Source organism: Cricetulus griseus, chromosome 4, assembly GCF_003668045.3.
Source record: "Cricetulus griseus strain 17A/GY chromosome 4, alternate assembly CriGri-PICRH-1.0, whole genome shotgun sequence".
Taxonomy (NCBI): Eukaryota; Metazoa; Chordata; class Mammalia; order Rodentia; family Cricetidae; genus Cricetulus; species Cricetulus griseus.
In genome coordinates, this window is record NC_048597.1 from 27,798,934 (window position 1) to 27,819,546 (window position 20,613).

At 38.9% G+C, this 20,613-nt stretch overlaps 1 protein-coding gene across 5 annotated transcripts in view; it reads right to left on the bottom strand.

The window, feature by feature from the left end:
* Vgll3 (vestigial like family member 3) overlaps positions 1-20,613 on the bottom strand; it is a 47,577-nt gene continuing 26,964 nt past the window's right edge. For all 5 annotated transcript variants that reach the window (XM_027412426.2, XM_027412423.2, XM_027412422.2 and 2 more), the window contains exon 4: positions 1-5,714. In XM_027412426.2, the coding sequence (XP_027268227.1) occupies positions 5,671-5,714 (44 nt within the window). In that variant the 3' untranslated portion in view covers positions 1-5,670. The remainder of the gene's footprint in view (positions 5,715-20,613) is intronic.

A 20,613-nucleotide genomic window follows, 5' to 3' on the forward strand; every position in this document is an offset into this window, starting at 1 on the left:
TTAAAGTCACATTAAATTATTTATTGAGCAAATTAAAGAAAATGACATCTGTTTTTCTTACAAAGTATTCCATGATTTTATATCAGTGACACAGATAGGAGTCCTGCATTTGAAGAATAACAACACAATTTATATGATTTTATAATAATAAAGTCAAAAAATTTAAGAATTATACATTATTCATTAGTTAACAATGACAGTATAGCTGAGATTGCTTGACTTCCCTTTCATGTGAGATCAAGGTGGCATGATTTCTTTCAGAACTGACAAACCTGGAATCTCACTGTATGTCAATGCTAGTAGATATATATGAGTTCTATTATTAGTTTTCGGTTTACCTGATAAATATAAAGTTTATCCTATTGTGTATCTTTCTCTTTACAAAACCACTTCACCTTACAAGGGTGTACACAATGAAAACAAAAGGAATCCATGTTTCCTTTTAAATATATGCATTTTAAAATGATACAAAGAACTCACATGAAGGTTTCCCTACATTTTACATCTTTAAAAATACTTATATGGAGTAGTGTTTGTAAATCAGATAAGATGTTCACAAGTATACATTTCCTACACATTAAACCAAGTGTGTAAAAATCATTACCTTTGGCTCTAGCCACAGCACAAAACAAAACAAAACAAAACAAAACAAAAAGGTCTACTTCTATTTGTATAAAGAGAAAAGTTCACATCTTAGGCAGAAAGGAAGAAAACTTCATTAAGAATTTTATATTCAAAAGGAATTAATCTTAGGCTACAATTTAGTAGTCAGAAAGCATTCAAAAAGAAACTAAGAAACTTTTTGGTGATGGCGTGTCCCTTTCTAGAAGAGGGGGAGTCACTTTTGACTTACACAGCATAATAGAATTGGCAAATTACATTTAAATCTATTAGAATTCCCTACGTTTTTAAAGGCAGATTTAGAAAATGTCATTGGATCAAATATAAACTGGTCAAAACTTCAAGAATATTTCCTTGATTAATCATTTCACATCACAAAATGTTTCAAGAAAATAAAAGCTCATAACAAAAATTTTAAAGTTAAAACATTTAACTACGACTAATTTTATAGTTTAAAAATTCCCAGAAAGCACTAAGAGTAACAATGCTATGCAATATTCTACAATCTGATCTGCAACCTAGTTCCATGACCACATGACCACATGGCAATTAGTATTGTGAAGCTAATGAAACTGAGGTTCCCATTCTGGCTCCATTCATTCCGAAACACCAAAGCCATCTTCCTTTCATAGTTTGTGTATGTGTGTTCCGCTGGTTTGGGACACAAATGTTGGCCTATTCTTTCTGAATCATTTTAATCAAAGTTTTCACCTGATAATGGTGGATTTAAAGGATTCCACAAACCATAGATTTCTAAGGAGATTTGGTTGTAATTCGTCTATGGAGCCTTAATATTATCTGAAAGATGTCCATTATGCATTCTGCATGGAAGGGTTAAAAAAAAAAAGGAAGACACCAAACAAGCTTAGTCCTTGGTGTCTCTTGCACCTTGAAGTCACAGGCTGACTTCATTTTTGGTTCCATGCAGCTTCTGCTGTCTTCCCACAGCCGGGAAGGTGATCTATCCCAGGCTGCCATCAATACCCCTTTGTAACTGCAGCGACTGAGTGAACTCTTTCCATCTTCAATAACTGACACAGTGTCAACATCTGCTTCCAATAAAGTTATTTCAGTTTTTTTTCTATAATAGAGTAAATCGGCTGACTGCGATGGTAAAGGGAGTGCTTCTCCCTCCCTTTCCATGCAAACATTTTTCTCCAACATATTGTGCAACTTTTCCTCCAAGGCAAGTAGAAACAAAGGGGGGTGGTAATTGAAAAGGAACAGTCTTAGTCCTCATGCCACGGAAACACAATGCACATCTAACAAACACAAAGTTAGGTGGCTGGGTGACACTGCCCTATTAATTTCGGAGACAGCAATGTATAGAGTTGTCAATGAATATGACTCAGTCTACATACCACTAAATGTTTAATTAACTTTCCTTCAGAAACACCACATTTAAAAAATCAGACTTAATTAAGAAGTTAACATTTTCTTCTCCTGTAACTAAGAAGAGAAAAAAGATTCTTTGCCAAGACTCCTAACAAGAAAGGCAGCCGATGGTTGATTGGTCTCTTAAAAAAAATGAATATGCAACGTGAAGAAAAAAGTGTATTTAAGAGCTCAACTTAATAACCAACTTATTGAACTGATGGTCATTTGTGGAGGCTGTCAGTTATTTGAATGTCTATACTGTAGGTAGGGTACATCTGTATATATTTTCAAATTTTCACAGCCTTCCTTATTAGGTAGTATTAGTCCATTTTTTATCATGAGGTAAGTAAATAAAGTTCCAAATCACACAATAAGCCATGGCTAAGTCTGAAGAGCCAAGTTTACACTGACTCATCCTGCCCCCTTACTTTCTTCTCAGTTAAAACGATAACATGTGCTTTTGTCTTGCCCATCACTTACTTCTACTCCCACTGGGTAACTCAGCAAATACTATTTCATTCAGGATGCTTTTCATAAGAGACAGAATGCAATTTATAGGAATAGTCTCTGGCATTTGAAATTACAGCTACTAACTTCAGTCACATAGTAAGCTTAAAGCTACTTCCTTTCCCATATTCTGCAAGTTTAGAAATGGACAAATACTATTTGTCAAATAAATGAGCTCATATAGGCATCCTCTAGAACAATTTTTTAATCCTACAAAATTGGGAAATGTATTCTTCAATATTTTTGCAATCCACTAATTCTTAGTTTATACAGTTTGGGGCAATATTACTATTTGGGGGAGTTAGCGTAATGCAAATCTTAAAAAGAAATGGAAGAGAGAAAATGAAAATATTAAAATAATAGCTAACTTTCCTGGATTATAAAAATGTGTAGACTCTAAACTTTAAAATCTCTTTACAAATTCACAAGGAAAGATTATCTGTGCGGACCCTGATAGCCAACATTATGCTGTTTCTTAGTTTAGCTAGTCCATTGGTGGAATAATAGATTATGTATAGAACAATAAAGTTTTCCAGTGTCAGGTTTTCAAATACATTGAAAGAAACCGAAGTTGGAAAACAGTCCAAGGTAGAGTGGGTCCAATGAAGTCAGGGAGGCAGGTGGTACCCAGCCTCCAATAAAGCAGCCAGACTGTGAGGTGGGGAATCCAGGCCCAGATGTGAGAGCACTTTACATGCAAATAAACTCAGATTATTTATTGTGCCATGTTTAAGTCCCTTTATTATTTCTGTTTGTTAAAGTGTTGGCAGAACATGGAACAATGATGGACAACTAGCCATGTTCCCTCTCTTTTTACTAGGTTTTGATGTATTCCTTTGGCGACACTCTGCCATTGATACCCAGACATTTTCTCTAAGGGAGAGCAAATATCCTTGTTCCATGCAATAGAATTCAGATTTTTCAGGTTCCTTAGACCTTGAGACAAATTATGCTTTGCCCATAGTTATGAGAAGATAAAAGCAAATCACTGAACTAATCTGTTTTCTCTTTCAATCCAACTTGATGGTAAAGAAAGAACAAAGCAAAGAGTTGGCCCTCTTTGCCTCACATTAGCTGGGAAAATACAATGAAAGCAGCTCATCAAGCTCAAGTGTGGCGCCATTCTAAAAAATTGCAACCTAAGACAGTTTGTTCCAAGATGAGATAACAGCCAGTGAGTTTCCCTGACAGCAGCCGCCCAGAGCTTGTTTTACAAAGCTCAGGAAAACTCAAGCTAAAATGAATTTGACAGATTCATTCTACTCTGTGTTCCACATATTTGTGCAAATAACAAATAAAACAAGTTTTGCCATCGAAGTCCAGATTAAAAATGCACAGAATTTAGTGAGGCCTCTGTCTGGACATTTAAGTTTGTATACCAGCAAGTGGAAGCTACCACAAGTGTAGACTATATTGGGAAAACTGTGAAGATAGTGTTTAAGGAAATCAAGAAGAAGAAATGATATAGTCTATGGATACAAGCAATGGCATGGGTTTACCACACATGCACAGCAGGAGGAGAAACTCATGTATATGATACAGCCAAGCAAAATGTTAAGGGATGAGGTGTGAGAATTTTGCTGAACCACTTATTGTGTTGTTAATGTGTGAAATATTCACACCATGACATACACAATTAAAAACAGAAAGTAGCACGTTTCCCAACATTCTGTTTAGTGTGATTAAGAGAGATGAGAAAATTTGAGAAACATTATCAAATAAAAGCATCTGTATTAAACTCACTTCCGATGACTGGGAGCAACTGCAAATAGACCTCATCTTTGATTTGACAGTCACCACTACCTTCCTAATCCCAACCTTTGCCTAATCTTCAGTTAAAGTTAATCCCAACTTCACTTTCCTTTTTCCATGGCCCATGGGAGCTTCACTTCTCAAGCTTTCAATTTTTAGTTCAGTTTCTGCAATTGAAGTATAAGCTTAAATCCATCGTCACTGCTAATTCTCTGTAATTTTTGAGAAACTAATTACACTTAAAAGAAATTTAAAATCTTGCAAAACATTCCATTTAAAACACTACATAAAGAAAATATCACTTGTCAGTTTACAATGGTGAGGGACAGTCAGCACTTTGCCATGTGTCTGCTTCCTCTTCTGAAACTATTCATTTGAATTCACGCCAAGAGATAAATTCATTCAAAAATATGGCTTTCAAAACTGCCATGAACGAATGGTTAGAAACTAGGCAAATTGGTCACTGGTATGTATCCACAGGTATCATAGCTGAAGCATTGTTTTTCCTGGAGCTGAAGTTGAAGCTGTGCATAAGCTCTATTCCCAATTGTTAAGATCAGATGGACCATATAAAGAATGATGTTTTGTTCATTACCTAAACTTTCTCATTAGTCAACCTCCGAGAACTCTTCGGGAGAAATCAAAGTAATAAAATACCCTATTAATCGGCCCTTTAATAGAAAGTGTCTCTTCAAGCCACACATATACAACTGCAAACTAAGGGAGCTATCACGGAATTAAATCTTCACTGAGATTCGCTATAAATGCAATGCTGCACCTGTTTGCCTACGGTAGGGCCACTTACAGAAAAGGCTAAACCCCTTGAGGTACCCTCAGAAGCACAGACACAGCGCATCACCCAACACTTTTAAGATCTGCACTTCAACACATTGTGGCCAGTGCTTTTCTGAGAGCAAGTTCTTTAAACAGAACTTAACAATTGTTACAACATTAAAAAAAATTACATCCCTCAAAAATATCCCCTTCGTGCTAAACCAAAGTTTCTGTATTTCTACAAAAATAGATGAAGAGAGAGCTACAAAATGGTTTTCCTGAAGAAATGAGCATTTTCAGTTGTTGGCTCATCTTCTCCTGACAAGGCGGCTGGTTCAAGAAGAAAGGAAGAAGAAACAAACAAAAACTAACCGAAGTCCTGGTAAAAGGCAAAGAAAACAAGACGTTGCACAGCTGACAAAGGCTCAGATGAGGGAAAACAGACAAAATGCTTTTCTTCAATGACTAGGACCCACTCTGTTTTCTCCAGAAAAGGTTCAAATCCAAAGATAGTGGTCTTACATGTCCTCTTCTCCATCCAAGCTTCCTGTGTCCCATTGCTGGATAAGAAATCACAATGGCATCTTTCCCAGTGGGCCCTTGGATTCAGGCTCCAATATGACCTGCCAATACCATGCTTCAGTACCAAGCTGATTCTTTGCTCTTGTCCTGATGCTGAAGACCTAAAAATGATGAGAATGGAAAATCATGAAGAACAATCACACTCATGTAGCGTTCATGAATGTTCATGATGTGCAATACACAGAGTTCAGGAAGTGAAATCCCGGCACCACGAGAAATGACCTAAGGACAACCTATTCTCTAAAAAGGCCAAGGAGCACACAATGTGAAAAACAAAAAGAACTGTACTACAACAATGCTGTTACTACAATAGAAATTTTTTGCTCTATTTTATGTTTTATTTTCCTGGGTTAGGAGTGCATTATAATTAGAAATTGTACCTTAACTTTAACAGGAGATGATAGTGGAAGAGAAAACAGACAAACATCTTGAGGAATATTTGAATAAAGTTATGTCTTTTCCATCAACCAGTACAATTAGACTTCTGGACTAATAGATTCAGTTGTTTTAAAAATACATTTCATTCAGAGGAACATCATTAAAATCATAGCAAGTGGTTAAGTATGATTAAAATGTGGAGTTTAGTATTATTGGTAAACTAATAGGCTGTAGGGTGAATAGTACAGACCTTTACTGTATTTATTAATGGACTTTTAAAAACATCTTTCCCATCATGAAATCAAAGTGGTTCAGAAAAGTCTGAGGGATATTTTAAGCAAATGAGATTAATTAAGTAGAAAACAGATACGTGAACACATCTGAATTCCAACTGATAGGTAGAATAGGAAGTTTATTAAAGAAGACATATAGAAATGTGAATCTGGCTTGGGTCTAGCAGGGGACTTGCCCTTCAAACCCACCTGAAGTCAAGTTTCATGTTGTGTGGATTGTTTTCATGCTTTTTTTGAGATATAACTGATAAACACACATACGTAAATTGAATGTACATATCAAAATATTTTGATGTACAAATATATTTAAATAGTTTTTATAGTTAGGTATGTCTATCACCTCTTTCAGTCCTCTTTACTTTTATATCTGAGGCATATGAATTAGAAAAGAGAACATTCTGAATAAATTCTTAAGTCACTCAAAACCAAATATCAAAATGTGAAGTGAGGCCTCCAAACTGTAGGTAGAAAGACATGTGCCAGGATCTTAAGCTATTTTCCTGATCCTTTGTATAAAGGTGATATCAGTCTTAGATGAATATTAGGAATTGAATAAAAAAGTGACCTCGGTAACTTTTACATTTTGATTGCTACACTAACAATATTTCTTGTCCCTCCAACTATCAAAAAATTTTTATCAAATAATGATTTCATTACAAACAGTCATTGGATTCAGATCTTAAGACAACATTCAAAGGCAACAACACAACATGACAGAATAAATGAACACAAAAAGCACATCAGAATTGCATGGCACAGTCCACACAAAAGAGAGCACTAGAGTATTGACTAAAGGCAACGTGGGTTTCAAAAGAATGGTCTACTAGTTTTCAAGGATTGCTGGCATTTCACTTAGGTGGAAAATTTTACTCCAGTTTCAGAGAGGAGGAAAAGGAGGATAAAAAAGGAGAGACAGAAGGAAGAAATAATATAAAAGGATGAGGAATGTACCACGACACTCACTTTACTCATTTTCAAGTAACTCTGTGGGTAGAATAATTTGCAACCTGACATAGTCTCTGTGGGGTGACTTGTATAATCTAAGCCACCTTTGCTGACAATTTGCTGACTGCATAAATATTTTTTTCATTATTAATACTTCTCATCTTCTAGATGACACAGTATTTCCAGAGCTGAAGACTGCATCAATCTGCAGGATGTCAGCACTGCAAGTCATGAATACTGTTGTAATCATCGAGTGGCTTAACCCCCCCCCCTTTTAAAATAAAGGCAATCCTTAGTTTGATGTACAAAGATATATGACTCCTTCAGATCATGCAAGCATTTTGTCATAGCCAAGTATGGAATTACTTAAGATGGACGCCAAATTTCAACCAGAATAGCAGAAATCATTCTCTCATTATAAATGCATCTCTTCCATGTTCGATTCCATGTCTCTGTGTCACTCCAGAGTATAGTTTAAAAAAAATTCATCTTCCAATTCATCTATAACCCCTAGGTATTAAACAACTATTGGATCCTGATGGTTTAGCATCTTCTTAGTGGAAAGACATAAACCAAACTTTGCTTTAATTTCCAGGCATCATTTTCCATAAATTTCAAAGTAAGTATAATTTTTAAAAGAACAGTGAAAAAGGGCCCTACTAATATTTTGCATCATAAATGCAGTACTGCCATTTTTCTAATAAAGAAAAATTGTAGGTGGTGATTCAGGATACTTAAGAAGCAGCCACTTAGAGCCGGGCATTGGTGCCGCTCGCCTTTAATCCCAGCACTCGTGAGGCAGAAGCAGGCGGATCTCTGTGAGTTTGAGACCAGCCTGGTCTCCAGTGCGAGCGTCAGGATAAGCTCCAAAGCTACACAGAGAAACCTTGTCTGGAACCCCCCCACACACACTGCCAAAAAAAAAGAGAACCAGCCACTTAGTTTTTGCCCATCAAAGTAAAGGGAGACAAAACTTAATTATGATCCTTGTGTGGTCTACACACATACCATGATTTTCCAAAAATTCCTTGCTAGAAAAGATTATCCTCTCCTACAAACTTTGCTCCTGTGTGGACTCCTTTGCTCCTCCAATGGCAATCAAATCTATATGAAATGAGGTCCTAACACATTCTTAGACTTCCATCCTGTCAGATGTCACTAGGTTTACTTTTGGTCGTGTTAGCAATTCCATTTTGTTTTTACTCTTCAGTCCATAAGCTATTTTAGTAGAAAAGAAAAGGAACAGCATAAGGATAAGCCTAGCCATTATTCTTAGGGTTTGGATGTGCTAGGCATTTTATATGAACTCACTCTATCTTCTCTGCCACACTTTAATAATATGTAGGTTACTCAGCAAGAATGCAGAAACCAGGGAAAGCGATGGCAGAGGCAGTCCTGTAAACAGGCCTTCTGATGTCAGAGACTGTGATCTTTTTGTTGTTGTTGTTGCTTGTTTTTGGAGACAAGGTTTCTCTGTGTAACAGTCCCAGCTATCTACTAGATCTGTACACCAGGCTGGCCTTGAACTCATAGAGAACCACCTGCCTCTGTCTCTCGAGTGGTGGGATTAAAGGTGTGCGCCACCACCACCTGACAAGACTACAGTCTTAATGACAGGATATATGCATAGCTTATGTGAACAGTGTTGGTTATAAGTAACAGCAGAAGGACACCAGCCACATTGTACCTAACCCCTAAGTAAAGGTAAATAGCATCTCACACAATCAACACAAAAATGCTAAACAATTTTTATATTCCCTTTAAAATATACATATACCATAATTTTTTGAACTGATTATCAAGACTAAGATAAATCTCTTTGTAACAACTACATTAACTTGACATTTGTTTCTAAAACATAATAAAGAATTACATTGTCATCTGTTATGTTTTAGACCATTACATTGGTATAATAGGCTATGTCACATCAACTAATGGACTCTTATGTGTTTCTTTGTAATGTATTTGTTCCAGACCCATCTACTTCCCTTGTGTGAACTTTTTAAAAAATAGAGAACATTTGACTCATGGCTCTTGCTTGTTTATTATAAATCAGAAGTAAACCAGGAAACAACCATATCACTTTATTGACTTCGGAGTTTGAAATGAGATGTGCTTGGGAAAAGAGCCTGAAAGAAACTAAAAGCTCAGAAACGCATTTCTTCACTTCAGCTCCAACAACAAAACCTGATCACCATAGAAGGGAAGAAAATATCCATATACAAGCAAACAAACTTGGAGTCATTATGAACGGGAGAGGAAAAAATGGTCACAGCACAGGATTACAGTTTGCTTTCATTTTAACACCTGTGAGTGTGGCAATCTGTCTGTCCAGGATGCTGCCAACTGGGCAACTTATTGACAGCAGAGGTTACGTTACTCCAACAACATTCTAGAGGCTTTGATCTAAGATCAAGACAACAGGAGAGTCTGTGTGGATGAAAGCTGACTTTCTGGTTCATAGAGGTTCCTTATCACTTATCACTGTATTCCAAAGCAGAAGTGTGTGTGTGTGTGTGTGTGTGTGTGTGTGTGTACACGTGTGTGTGCATGTGTGTGTGTATACATGTTTGTGTGTGTGCATGTGTGTGTGCATGTGTATATGTGTGTGTGTTTCCTCAAGCCCTTCATAAGAGAATGGAACCCATTCCTGAGGACTCTGCCCCTGTCACTTACTCCACCCTCCAAAGGCCCCACCTAATACCAACACTGTAAGATTAGGATTTCAACACAAACATTGGAGGGGACACCAACATCCAGATCACAGCACTGACTGAATCTTATAAGGACATTGCTGTGACCAACTTCCCCACCATGGGAAAAAAAAATCATACTCTACATTTCAGGAGGCAATAGTTTCACAGGTTGGTATCTAGCAAAGGGCTACAGATCTAGGAATCAGAACAGCAGCTATAGGTATGTAAGCATGAGAAACTGAAAGTCTTCACCCTCCCTAACTTCCAACTCCAAGGAACTTTGTGAAAATATACTGAAGCTCCCAAAAACTCTCATGAAGGACACACAGGCTGGCTTAAAGGTGATTCTGTTAAATCTCCTGGAACTCCTGCACCCTCCAGTGGAAGATGGCATGGGTAACTCCACATGAACATCTTGGAGGGATCACAAATGCAAAGATGAGCTTGCTGCCAAGTTTAATAAGCAATAGAAAGTACTTAAAGGAAAAGGTGGAGGGAAAGATTTGAAATCAGGGGCAGAACTGGAACGATGTGGCAACACCAAAAAGCAGACTGCTAACTACTAATTAGATGCTTGCATAACTTTCTAGACCTAAGAACTAAATCCCACGGAGAGGATGAAGGAATAACTCAAAAAGTTTCAACTGTAAGTGAGATTTTGTTTTAATGTTGGAGTAATGGCAATATCATTAGATTAATCAAAGAATAGCTAGACTATCCAGCACAGAGGGAGGACATGGACAGAGCTCCACCCCTAGCTGATGAGCTACTGGAAATTGACACTGCCTGAAGACAGTTAGGTTTGTTTAATGGTGTGTCCCCTGGTGGGTCTAACACACTCCAGGGGATGACCATACACCTTAGAGTGTAAAGGTGGAAATAATAGAAAAGGGACAGGATTTTGAAAATGAGAACACAAAATTGGGTTGGTACTAAATGCAGTGTGGGTCTTGAAGGAGATGGAGGAGGAAACGAATAGGATCAAAATACAGTGTGTGAAAGTATCAAAGAATTAACAAAATATCTAAAGGAGCATCTAAACCAAATAAGGTTATCATTTTTCTACTATTAGGAAGAAGTCATAAATAATAAACTCAAGTGAAAATTTTACAGGGCTGTGGAGCTGGATTTTGGGAACTCTCCGAGGTTGCCAATCATCTTCCTCTAGATAAGCATAGCCCACTTCTAAGAAAGCAGTATCGTTTGAAAATGCCATCAACAATGCTACCAAATTTTTGTTATTTTTGCTAGAGATAAAAGAAGCAACTATACAATGGAAAACATACTATTGAAAAGAGGAGAGAAATCAGATATAAAAATCAAGAGTGGGGTAAAACATATTATGACCTTAAAAAGAAAGAAAGTACTTAGTAAGTATAAACCATTTTATGTTTATGTGTAAGTCATTTACATAATAACACTTGCCATTAGATTAACAGAATGGTAACTTATTTAAAAATAAACACCCAGTTCTGCTATGCTAAAAGTAAATAGTACTTACTACAAACTTAAATATATACAACATTGTGTTGGATGCTGGGCCAAACACCCAACTTTCACCCACTTGACAGAATGACAAATGACCACAGAGATATTCAAGAGACAGTCATATGCATTTCTATGGCTTTATAAAATTAACACTGCAAATGATAACACAACTGCATCTGTTTGCCTGAGGCTGGGATAATCAGGTTAAATATAAGTTAAGGCTTTCTAAATAAGATCCATGTGAACATAGCACCTTACTATTAACTTTGAGGATGGATGGAGACTATAAGCAAGAGCTACCCATCTGGGAAAATGTAATGTGATGTCAGGTAGATATCAAAACAGATCAAGTGTAATCACCATACTTCTCTTGTAACTTCTAAAACAAATCATTTTAATCTCAAAACATCTCAGAATTCTTATTTTAAAATCATGATCAATACTATTTAGAGGGTGAAAGGTCTAAGTAATAGTTAATTACACATGTGCTCAATATATTTAAGGTGTATTTAAGATCTGGGAGCAGTTGGAACTCTTTACACTGTGGTTTAGATTACTGCAGTAGCAGCATTATCTTAGGAAACAGTGTACATATCTTTATTCCTTTGGGAGGCCTTGTAATTATTCTTGAGTGTGGCAATTCTCTGCAGATATACATCATTTGACTACATGTGGACACACACATACATATGCACATACATGTACATAAACACATATATAATCATGAATATGTTTGCTATCTGCATGAAACTTTTTAGAGCTACAAAATTCTTGAAAACATAATATTATTGCTGAAGTCACATATAAAGACACTTAGAGTTGCATATTTAATTGTAGTGCCTAAATGTGCTCAAAACGACTAAAACACCCACTTTTAAAATATCTGTTATTATGATTATTATGGATTCCACAAGCCTAATTGTATGCATTATTTCACTATTAATGAATATGGATGCTGTGTAGTTATGACTTTTTCACCATTTTGTCTTTACCCAAATTTTGTGCTTAAAGTTCTCCTTAATTTCTATGTGCTTTTTTGTGCATTAGATATGAGCGCCTTTTCTCATGTGCTATAAGTACTTTGTCTATTTGATGATTTAACTTAATAATATATAAATGACTGACAATGTTTTAAAGCTGTTAAAAATACGATACATTCTTGAACCACGTATAAAGTTAAATGTATTCCCTATGACATTTCAATAACACTTATCAACTCATGATTAGAACTGTTGCACATGGACAGCGAACGATACCTCACTATGGACACAAGGGACTTACTAGCAAAAGAAGACTTTTCTATTTAAAAAGACATTTTCTGGAGGCACATTTACAATCTGCTTCAAATCTCCACAGAAACAGTCAGGACAGTGAGGTGAAAACTGCCTGAACTTGTCAAAATGTCTTTAAGTTCAGATGCAAAAGAAGAGCAGAAATGTAAACCCACCAAACCCGAAGTTGCTTTTAGACAGTAATTTACTATGTTATGGTAGGTAGGGCAACACCTGCACACCTGAGGCAAGCACTGTGGGTGACAAACCATTTACTGCCAGATGTTTCCCATTGCTCTTGTTTTCCTAGGCCCAACCAACAAGCCCCAGTAGTCAGTCTACCCTCTTAGAGACTTCCTTTCTCCAAAACCACAAGCTCAGCCATACAAGGTCCTCCAGCCTTTGCCTCTGGCATCTGTTCCAGTGTCCACCTAGATGGAAATCTGAAAGGTACTTAAACCATTAACAAATGTGAGACAATCTCTCCAAAACTGAATTTGTGAGGGATGTAAATTGTACACAGTAATATGGAGTTTCTTTTTTATCATAATGGGCATATACTGGCTTCTAAGCTTGACCATCAATGTGGCAGAGCACCTCTGGGGTGACAAGATCTTGGAATCACGGGGCATGATATTGAATGCAGACACTGCTTACCAATTCAGGAAACTCATCTCAAAAGCAGATATGAAACATCTTAAACATAGGGATAAAAACTAACAAAAAAGAAAGAAGGAAATGAAATATATTCTTCTGTAAATTCTCTATAAACTACAGACTTTCTCCCAGAACTCAGAAAAGCAAGACCAAAGGGGGGGGTGGATCACTTTGTAACTAAAACCACACATTATAATGCTCTCAAGAGATTCTAACTATCCAGACATCTGTTGGATAACACAGGCACATGCAGCCAAATATGCATCTTTAAAGAGATTTCTAGGTTATGCCATGACAGCTTTACGATTCAGAAAATAGATCACCCAACCAGAGAAAGAGCTAATCTGAAACCATTGCTCGAGGCCTCCACTCCCTCAAAAGAGAACACTTGTATCTGGGAATATGAATTATTAAAAGGTTCTAAAATTTAAAAATGACTTTAAAACTGCTGAAATACAAGTATATTTTTTAAATATGAATTTGGTTGAAATCATCAAATCTCTCCCTTGAAGAAAAAGGCATTAGAAGCAATTCAGCCATGGGCTGTACTGAGTGAATGTCAATTCCTGTTGTACCATCAGTGGGGTTTTCTGCCTCCTTATGACCTGGAAGCAAACTTACTCTCTGACATGTTCCAGAAGCATGTATTCCATCCTAGCAAATGTAAATAGGGCTTCAGTGATGCTGGAGATCCTAGGTACCACTTGATACAGCACAAGCATAGCCTGCATGAAATAAGCTTTAGAACACATGCCTGTGGTTTCAAACAAAATGAATTCAAATCTCTCACATATTGGGTTGTATCCACAAGAAAAAAAATGGCACATTTTGCCTCTCATCGGTCCTTTGCAAGACTTTGTTTGGCATGTCATCTTTTCACCAAGGAATTCCAAACATATTGGCTACAGACGACTGTTTGTGAAACCTTATATTGTTGATAAATAGAACAATAAGAGGGAAAGCACGGCAGCCTGAAAGGGAAAAAGATAGCTGTAAATTCCTCAGGCCATAGGGAATTCTTTTCCAAAATCTTTGTACCCTACTTGAAAGCTGATGCAAAACTGGCTGAAAAATGAATGTTGAGACAGATTTCTTCATTTGAATTGTGTCTTTAGATGTTTTCCAATGTGAGCTATTCAAACATCAGGGCAATAGTGAAAAGATTATTTGCTGATAGCCCAAAACCCTGACCCATGAAATACATTTCAATGCAGGCATGTTCTCTACTGGAGGTTGTGAAATAGTTATCTGGGAGTTTTTGTTTCTTTAGTTTTGTTTTGTTTAGGGAGGGGGGTTGTTTGGTTGGTTGGTTTGGTTTGGTTTGGTTTTTGTTTTTTGTTTTTGTTTTTTCCTACACAGCTTCCTTTTGATGAAGGAATGATTTTCCCAAAGAAACCATAATATGATTTGAAATTGAATTACATTAAAAGACATTTTGTCATTTGTGAACAAGATCCACTTTCACAAAATATTTAGATTATAAGATTCATCTTAAATCAGAATGTTGTCATCAAATTTCAGAAAAGTAATGTGACTGTGCTTGTATATTTTATCAGGTTTAGTGATTATAAAGAGAAATAGACAAATAAAGACATTTGTCTATTTTCTAGTGGTACCCTGTGCCTCCCCACATGAAAATTTATGTTCTCAAAGAATTTTACATTTTTTAAACTATTTTTTTTTTTGAGACAGGGCTCATTTTGTAGCCCTGGATGACCTGGAATGCACTATGCAGATGAAGCTAGGTTCAAACTCACAGAGATCCACCAGCTTTGCCTCCTGAGTGCTGGGATTAAAGACATGCACCTAGTAGATGTACTTTTTATGTCTATACATGTAAGACTACAGGTAGGTTTGTACATGTAAATGCCCTGTCTGTGGAGAACAAAAAAGAACATCCGAGAATGCATGCCACAGTCAGAGGTAAACAGACTATAAGGACTTGGTAGAGTCCTTCCGTCATGTTGGTCATGGACAACAAACTCCTATCATCAGACTCAACCAGGCTGCCCTTACCCAAATGACCCATCATGCTGGCCTCAAGAAAGCTTCCTTCAGAAATAATCCAGTTTATGCCTTAATATCTTGATGGAGTCATAGAAATGTAGATTTCTGTGCTCGTGGAAACTCTACAGCCTTCATTTTACAAGTAATCTGTGGCTCTTATATATAGAATAATTTTGTTCCTATACTTGGAACCTGCCTTAGAACACATGGAGGGCACATGAGCCGGTCAGAGATGGCACTGAGGGGAAGTCAGATGGGTGAGTCCTAAGTTGTTTACAAAAAAGGATTGGCTGCCTAGATTGAACCAGATGAGGTCACTGCATGAACAGCTCATGTTCACTAGGTAAAGCCTAGGGTATCTAGGTGCATGATAGGCTGACCTTTAAAACCAGTGGCTGGCTGTTTTCCCACTCGGCAGTTTTGTTTTGTTTTGTTTTTTCTTTAAAAGATGCTTGCTGTGTGGTAATATGAGTTCCTGCTTAACTAGACTCCGTGCTGCATCTGATTGTCTCCAGGAGGCTGCGAATGGGAGAGAGGCACAGTTACTCTTCCTTGGACACAGCTCATCTTTCTGTGATTGAGCTAAGACCCTGCATCTGGCGCCCGAACCTGGGGCTCCATGTACCAAAATCTTGTCTGAGGCCAAGTGGTCTCTCAGGATCAGTAAGACCCTCAGTATGGGTAACTCTATTTTCAGTAAGAAAGGAGAAGGAGAAGGACCACAGAGGTCCACCAAAGATGAGGCAGAGGAGGAATGGGCTGAACCATCTACTCCAGATAACTCCAGACTGCCTTATGCTCCCAGGAGAGAGGAGGCTAGGTCTGCCCCAGGGAAAATCCCTGGGACCTGGACCCCTATGATTGACCACTTTATTCGGAGGCTTACCCAATCAAGGAGGAACAGGAGGATGCAACTAGGGACCCCCAAACCTACCCAGTAAACTTGGCCCCTGGGCCAGGCAGGACTCTAAACTGGGAGGCCAAGGATTTTTTCCCCCTTATTTTTAATTTAAATTAGAAACAAGCTTGTTTTACATGTCAATCCCAGTTCCTGCTCCCTCTCCCCCTCCACAAGGCTGTGGCAGAAGATGGCCTTAATTCCCCTGGGGCACAGACCCTGTTGCAGGACATTGCCTACCATTCCTATGTCCCCAAGGACTGGCTGGATGTGGCTTAGCCAGTCCTCCCTAGTTCTCAGTTTATAAAATGGTGTGCCTTTTATAAGGAGGAATGTAGAGTACGAGTTGAGGCAAATAGGCAAGCTAACCCTGCCATCCCTATTATCTATGCTATGCTGTCAGGAACAGGAGATGGTTACTCCACTGGGGTTCAGCAAGTGCAGATCCCTGGGGCATATCAGGATCAGGTAAGGTAGGCTGGTTTGTATGCGTGGGCTAAACTGGATGATGGGCCTACTGAGTCCCCCCCATAGCTGGGGTGAGGCAGAAGCCCAGCGAGCCTTTGCCAGAGTTTATAGACTTGGTCCAACAGAGCATTTGTGCAAGATGCTGCCCAGAGACCTCAGAGGTCAATTTATCAGAGTGTTGGTATGGGAAGGGATGAATGGGGACCATAGAATGGCTTGCATGGGATTAAAAGATAGTTTCCTGAGCAGATGGGTGGTAGCCTCCCAACAACACCAATACCAGTCTCTGGCCCTGGCCTTACAGGTACAGATGATCGCCATGACGGAGGCCATCACACAGACCCTGGCAACCCAGGGTCAAGGAAGGGTCCTTGAGGTCACTGGGAAAAGGGACATGTTTTAGATGCGGGCAGGAGGGGCATTTTTTAAAAAAAAGACTGTCCTCAACACCCCCCTGCTAACAGGACAGGAGGGGCTAAACCCCCACCCCCAACACATTCCCTCTCTCTGTTTCCGACGGTCGGCCACTAATTCTTTTCTCTTACTCTCTCCTCTGCTCTGTTCTTTCATTTCTCTGTCTCCCCTCTCGCTCTCCCACCCAATAATAAAACTCTATGGTTAGGTTCATGTTCCATCGCACCTGTGCTGGCCCCATCTGGAGGCTTATTTTTTCCAATTTTTAAACTTTTACAGAAGAACAACACCATGCCCTCAGTGCAGGAAGGGATACCATTGGAAGAACTGTAGATCAAAATTTGACCTGGAGGGGAAGTCTTTAAAGTAGAGGAGGGGAACCTCCAGCCCTGTTAAAAAAGGGAGGAAGCCTCTCTAAAGGTAGGATTGGAAGGTCTCATACCCTGACAACACTAGTATACTGGACCATCTCCTTGACTGAAGGACTTTGTCCAAAAATGACTGTTTCTGTAGGTGATAACAAGATTCACTACTTGATAGACACAGGGGCAAACAGGTTAATACTCCAGAAGGAGGAAGTACCATCTACCTAGGAGCTTGTACTTGGAACCTTGGTTTTGGGGGTAGGAAGTAACTCCCAATCGAGAGAAACAGTGGCCTTAATAGACTGGAATAGCCCAGATTGGGACAAAGGAAAGAAATGTCCCTTAGTGGTCAAAGGCCTTACTGCCAATTTGCTGGGATAGGACATGCTAGGTCAAATGGATGCTGTTGTGACCACAGATCATCGGGCTTTTTGTGAGGATATCCTGGAAGAGAAAGAGGCACAAAGGGTGGGAAAGGACCAAATGGGGTCACAGAGAAGCATCTTTTTCAACCTCCACAACTACAGAGGGGAGCCCGAGAGGTCTATCGAGGCATATCCCCACTCATAAGGGCCACTGCCCCCAGAGTGCCGCCTATCAGATGGGCACCGTGAAACCCCGTATGGGTGGAGCAGTGGCCGCTGACTAAACTTAAGCTTCTAGCACTCCATCAGCTAGTGGATGAACAATTAAGGCTGGGACAGATCCGACCTTCTATGAGCCCATGAACACCTGGGTGTTTGTAATTCAAAAGTCGTCCAGGGCTTGGCGCATGCTCCAAGATTTGCACAAGATAAATAAGAGGATGGAACTAGTGGGCACCACTAAGGGGCATGCCCTGGACCCCTGCTATTCCCATAGAACATACATTTATGGTAATTGATGTTAAGGATTGCTTCTTTTCTATACCGCTACATCCAGAGGATTGTGATAAATTTGCCTTCGCTGTTCCATCACTTAATTATTCCAAACCTGATCAACTGATCAACGTTTTGAGTGGGTACTGCTACCACAGGGAATGGCTAATAGCCCGGCCTTCTGTCAACAGTATCTGGCTACTCTCTTAAGGTCTATGCTAAAGTCAAAGGATTGAATAATATATGCTTATATGGATGATTTAATTTTGAGACATCCAGATGCAGCACATCTGGAGGGCTCTGTGGCCCAGGTGCTCCAATTGCTTAAAAAGAGAGGACCTTTACTATTGCCCAAGAAAAGGTCCAAAAGTGCTCCCATTTAAAGTACTTGGGCCATGCCTTACCCTAACACAGGCAAGCCTGCTTAAGCAGGAGAAAGAAAACAAACATGCTCAAACTCACTTCCTCCAATGTCTCGAAACCCTAGGATTACTCACACAGGTTAAGACTGATAATGGCCCTTGCTTTGATAATAATTCTATGGCAGAATTTTTCAATAGATGGCACATCAAACACAATACAGGAATCCCTTACAACCCTCAGGGACAGAGACAAGCAATTGTAGAAAGAAACCATCAATGTCTTAAAGAACAACTTTTACAACAAAAAGGGGAAATCATCCCCCATCTACAACTAGGAATTGCTTTATTTACTATTAGTATTTCAAATTTTTCTAAAGAAGCAACTGAATCTAAGTTCCAAAAACATTGGGGCCACCTAAACCCCAAACCCCAAGATAAGGTCAAATGGAAAGACTCTCTAACATCCCAATGGAGGGGCCCAGACCTAATAATTACAATGGGAAGAGGATTTGAATGTGGACAGTTGTGAGGGTGCCACCTGCCCTACATATGGGACCCCCAATCCCTGGGTTGCTCACATGTTCCCAATAGGCAGCCTTGAGGGATACTGACTTTTACATATGCCCAGGGAGCAATCAAACAGAGATGGACATATCCAAATGTGGTGGGGTAGACACCTTCTACTGTACACAATGGAGGTGTGAGAAAACAGGAGCGGGCCCCTGGATAAGGCAATCTCCACCCTGTTGGGTGCCTTTGCAGTAATAACTTTAATTTGTGTCTTTGGGCCTTGCCTTTTCAGTAGCCTGGTCAGACTAATCAGAACAAAGACTCAAGAGACCCAACTGATGAGCCCTCGCCTCCATTGTGATAGGCTCAGCCCTGAGGATATCTCCCTTTTGAGTGAACCTTGACAAAAGTTGCTATTAGAGGTGAAACTCTGCAGAGGTGCCAAGGGGCCCATACTTTGAAATGAGGTGGGCCAAGGTCTAAAAAGGGGGAATCTGTAGGTCACATGAGCCAGTCAAAGATGGCACTGAGGAGAAGTCAGATGGGTGAATACTGAGTTGTTTACAAAACACGAATGATTGGTTTACCTAGATCAAACCAGATGAGATCACTGCATAAGTAGCTCCTGTTCACTGGGTAAAGCCTCAGGTGCCGAGGCATGTGCTAGGCTGACCTTTAAAACCACTGGCTGGCTGTTTTCCTGCTCTGCATTTTTTTTTTCCTTTAAATGATGCTTGCTGTGTGGTAATAAATGAGGTCCTGCTTGACTATGCTTCCTGCTGCATCTGATTGTCTGCAGGAGGCTGGGAAAGGGGCAAGCAGCACACTTACTCTTCCTTGGACCCAGCTTAATCTTCCATAGTTGGGCTAAGACCCTGCAACACATGATCTTGATTTGAAATCTGAAAATACCATGATTAGTGAGTGGTGAACCAAATTTTAGCTATCATTACAGTTTGGGGAAGGGTCATATAAAAATTCTCTCACTGAATCTAAGTATTTAGTAGTAATTTATATAAATTTATATGTAGCTGTCGTTAGATGTATTTTAAGAAGTCATAATAATATCAACATGTTTTCAGTACTTTTCATACTCATCAGGTTTTACCAACATCTGATGTAGTATAGAAAGTTGTTATATTTTCCTTTGAATTTTAATTTTAGATAACCTACACACACACACACACACACACACACACACACTTATATAAGGCATTATGACATTTATCACAGTAAAAAAAATAATAACTTGTAGCAGAAATAACATGAGGTCTTGTAAGAAAAATAAATCTGTGGATCTACAGATGAACACAAGCTGAAGCCAGGAACAGCTTGTGTTTATAGAGAAGCTACTTCACAAAGCAAAACTCCTTTCAGTTGTGGTAAGTTCA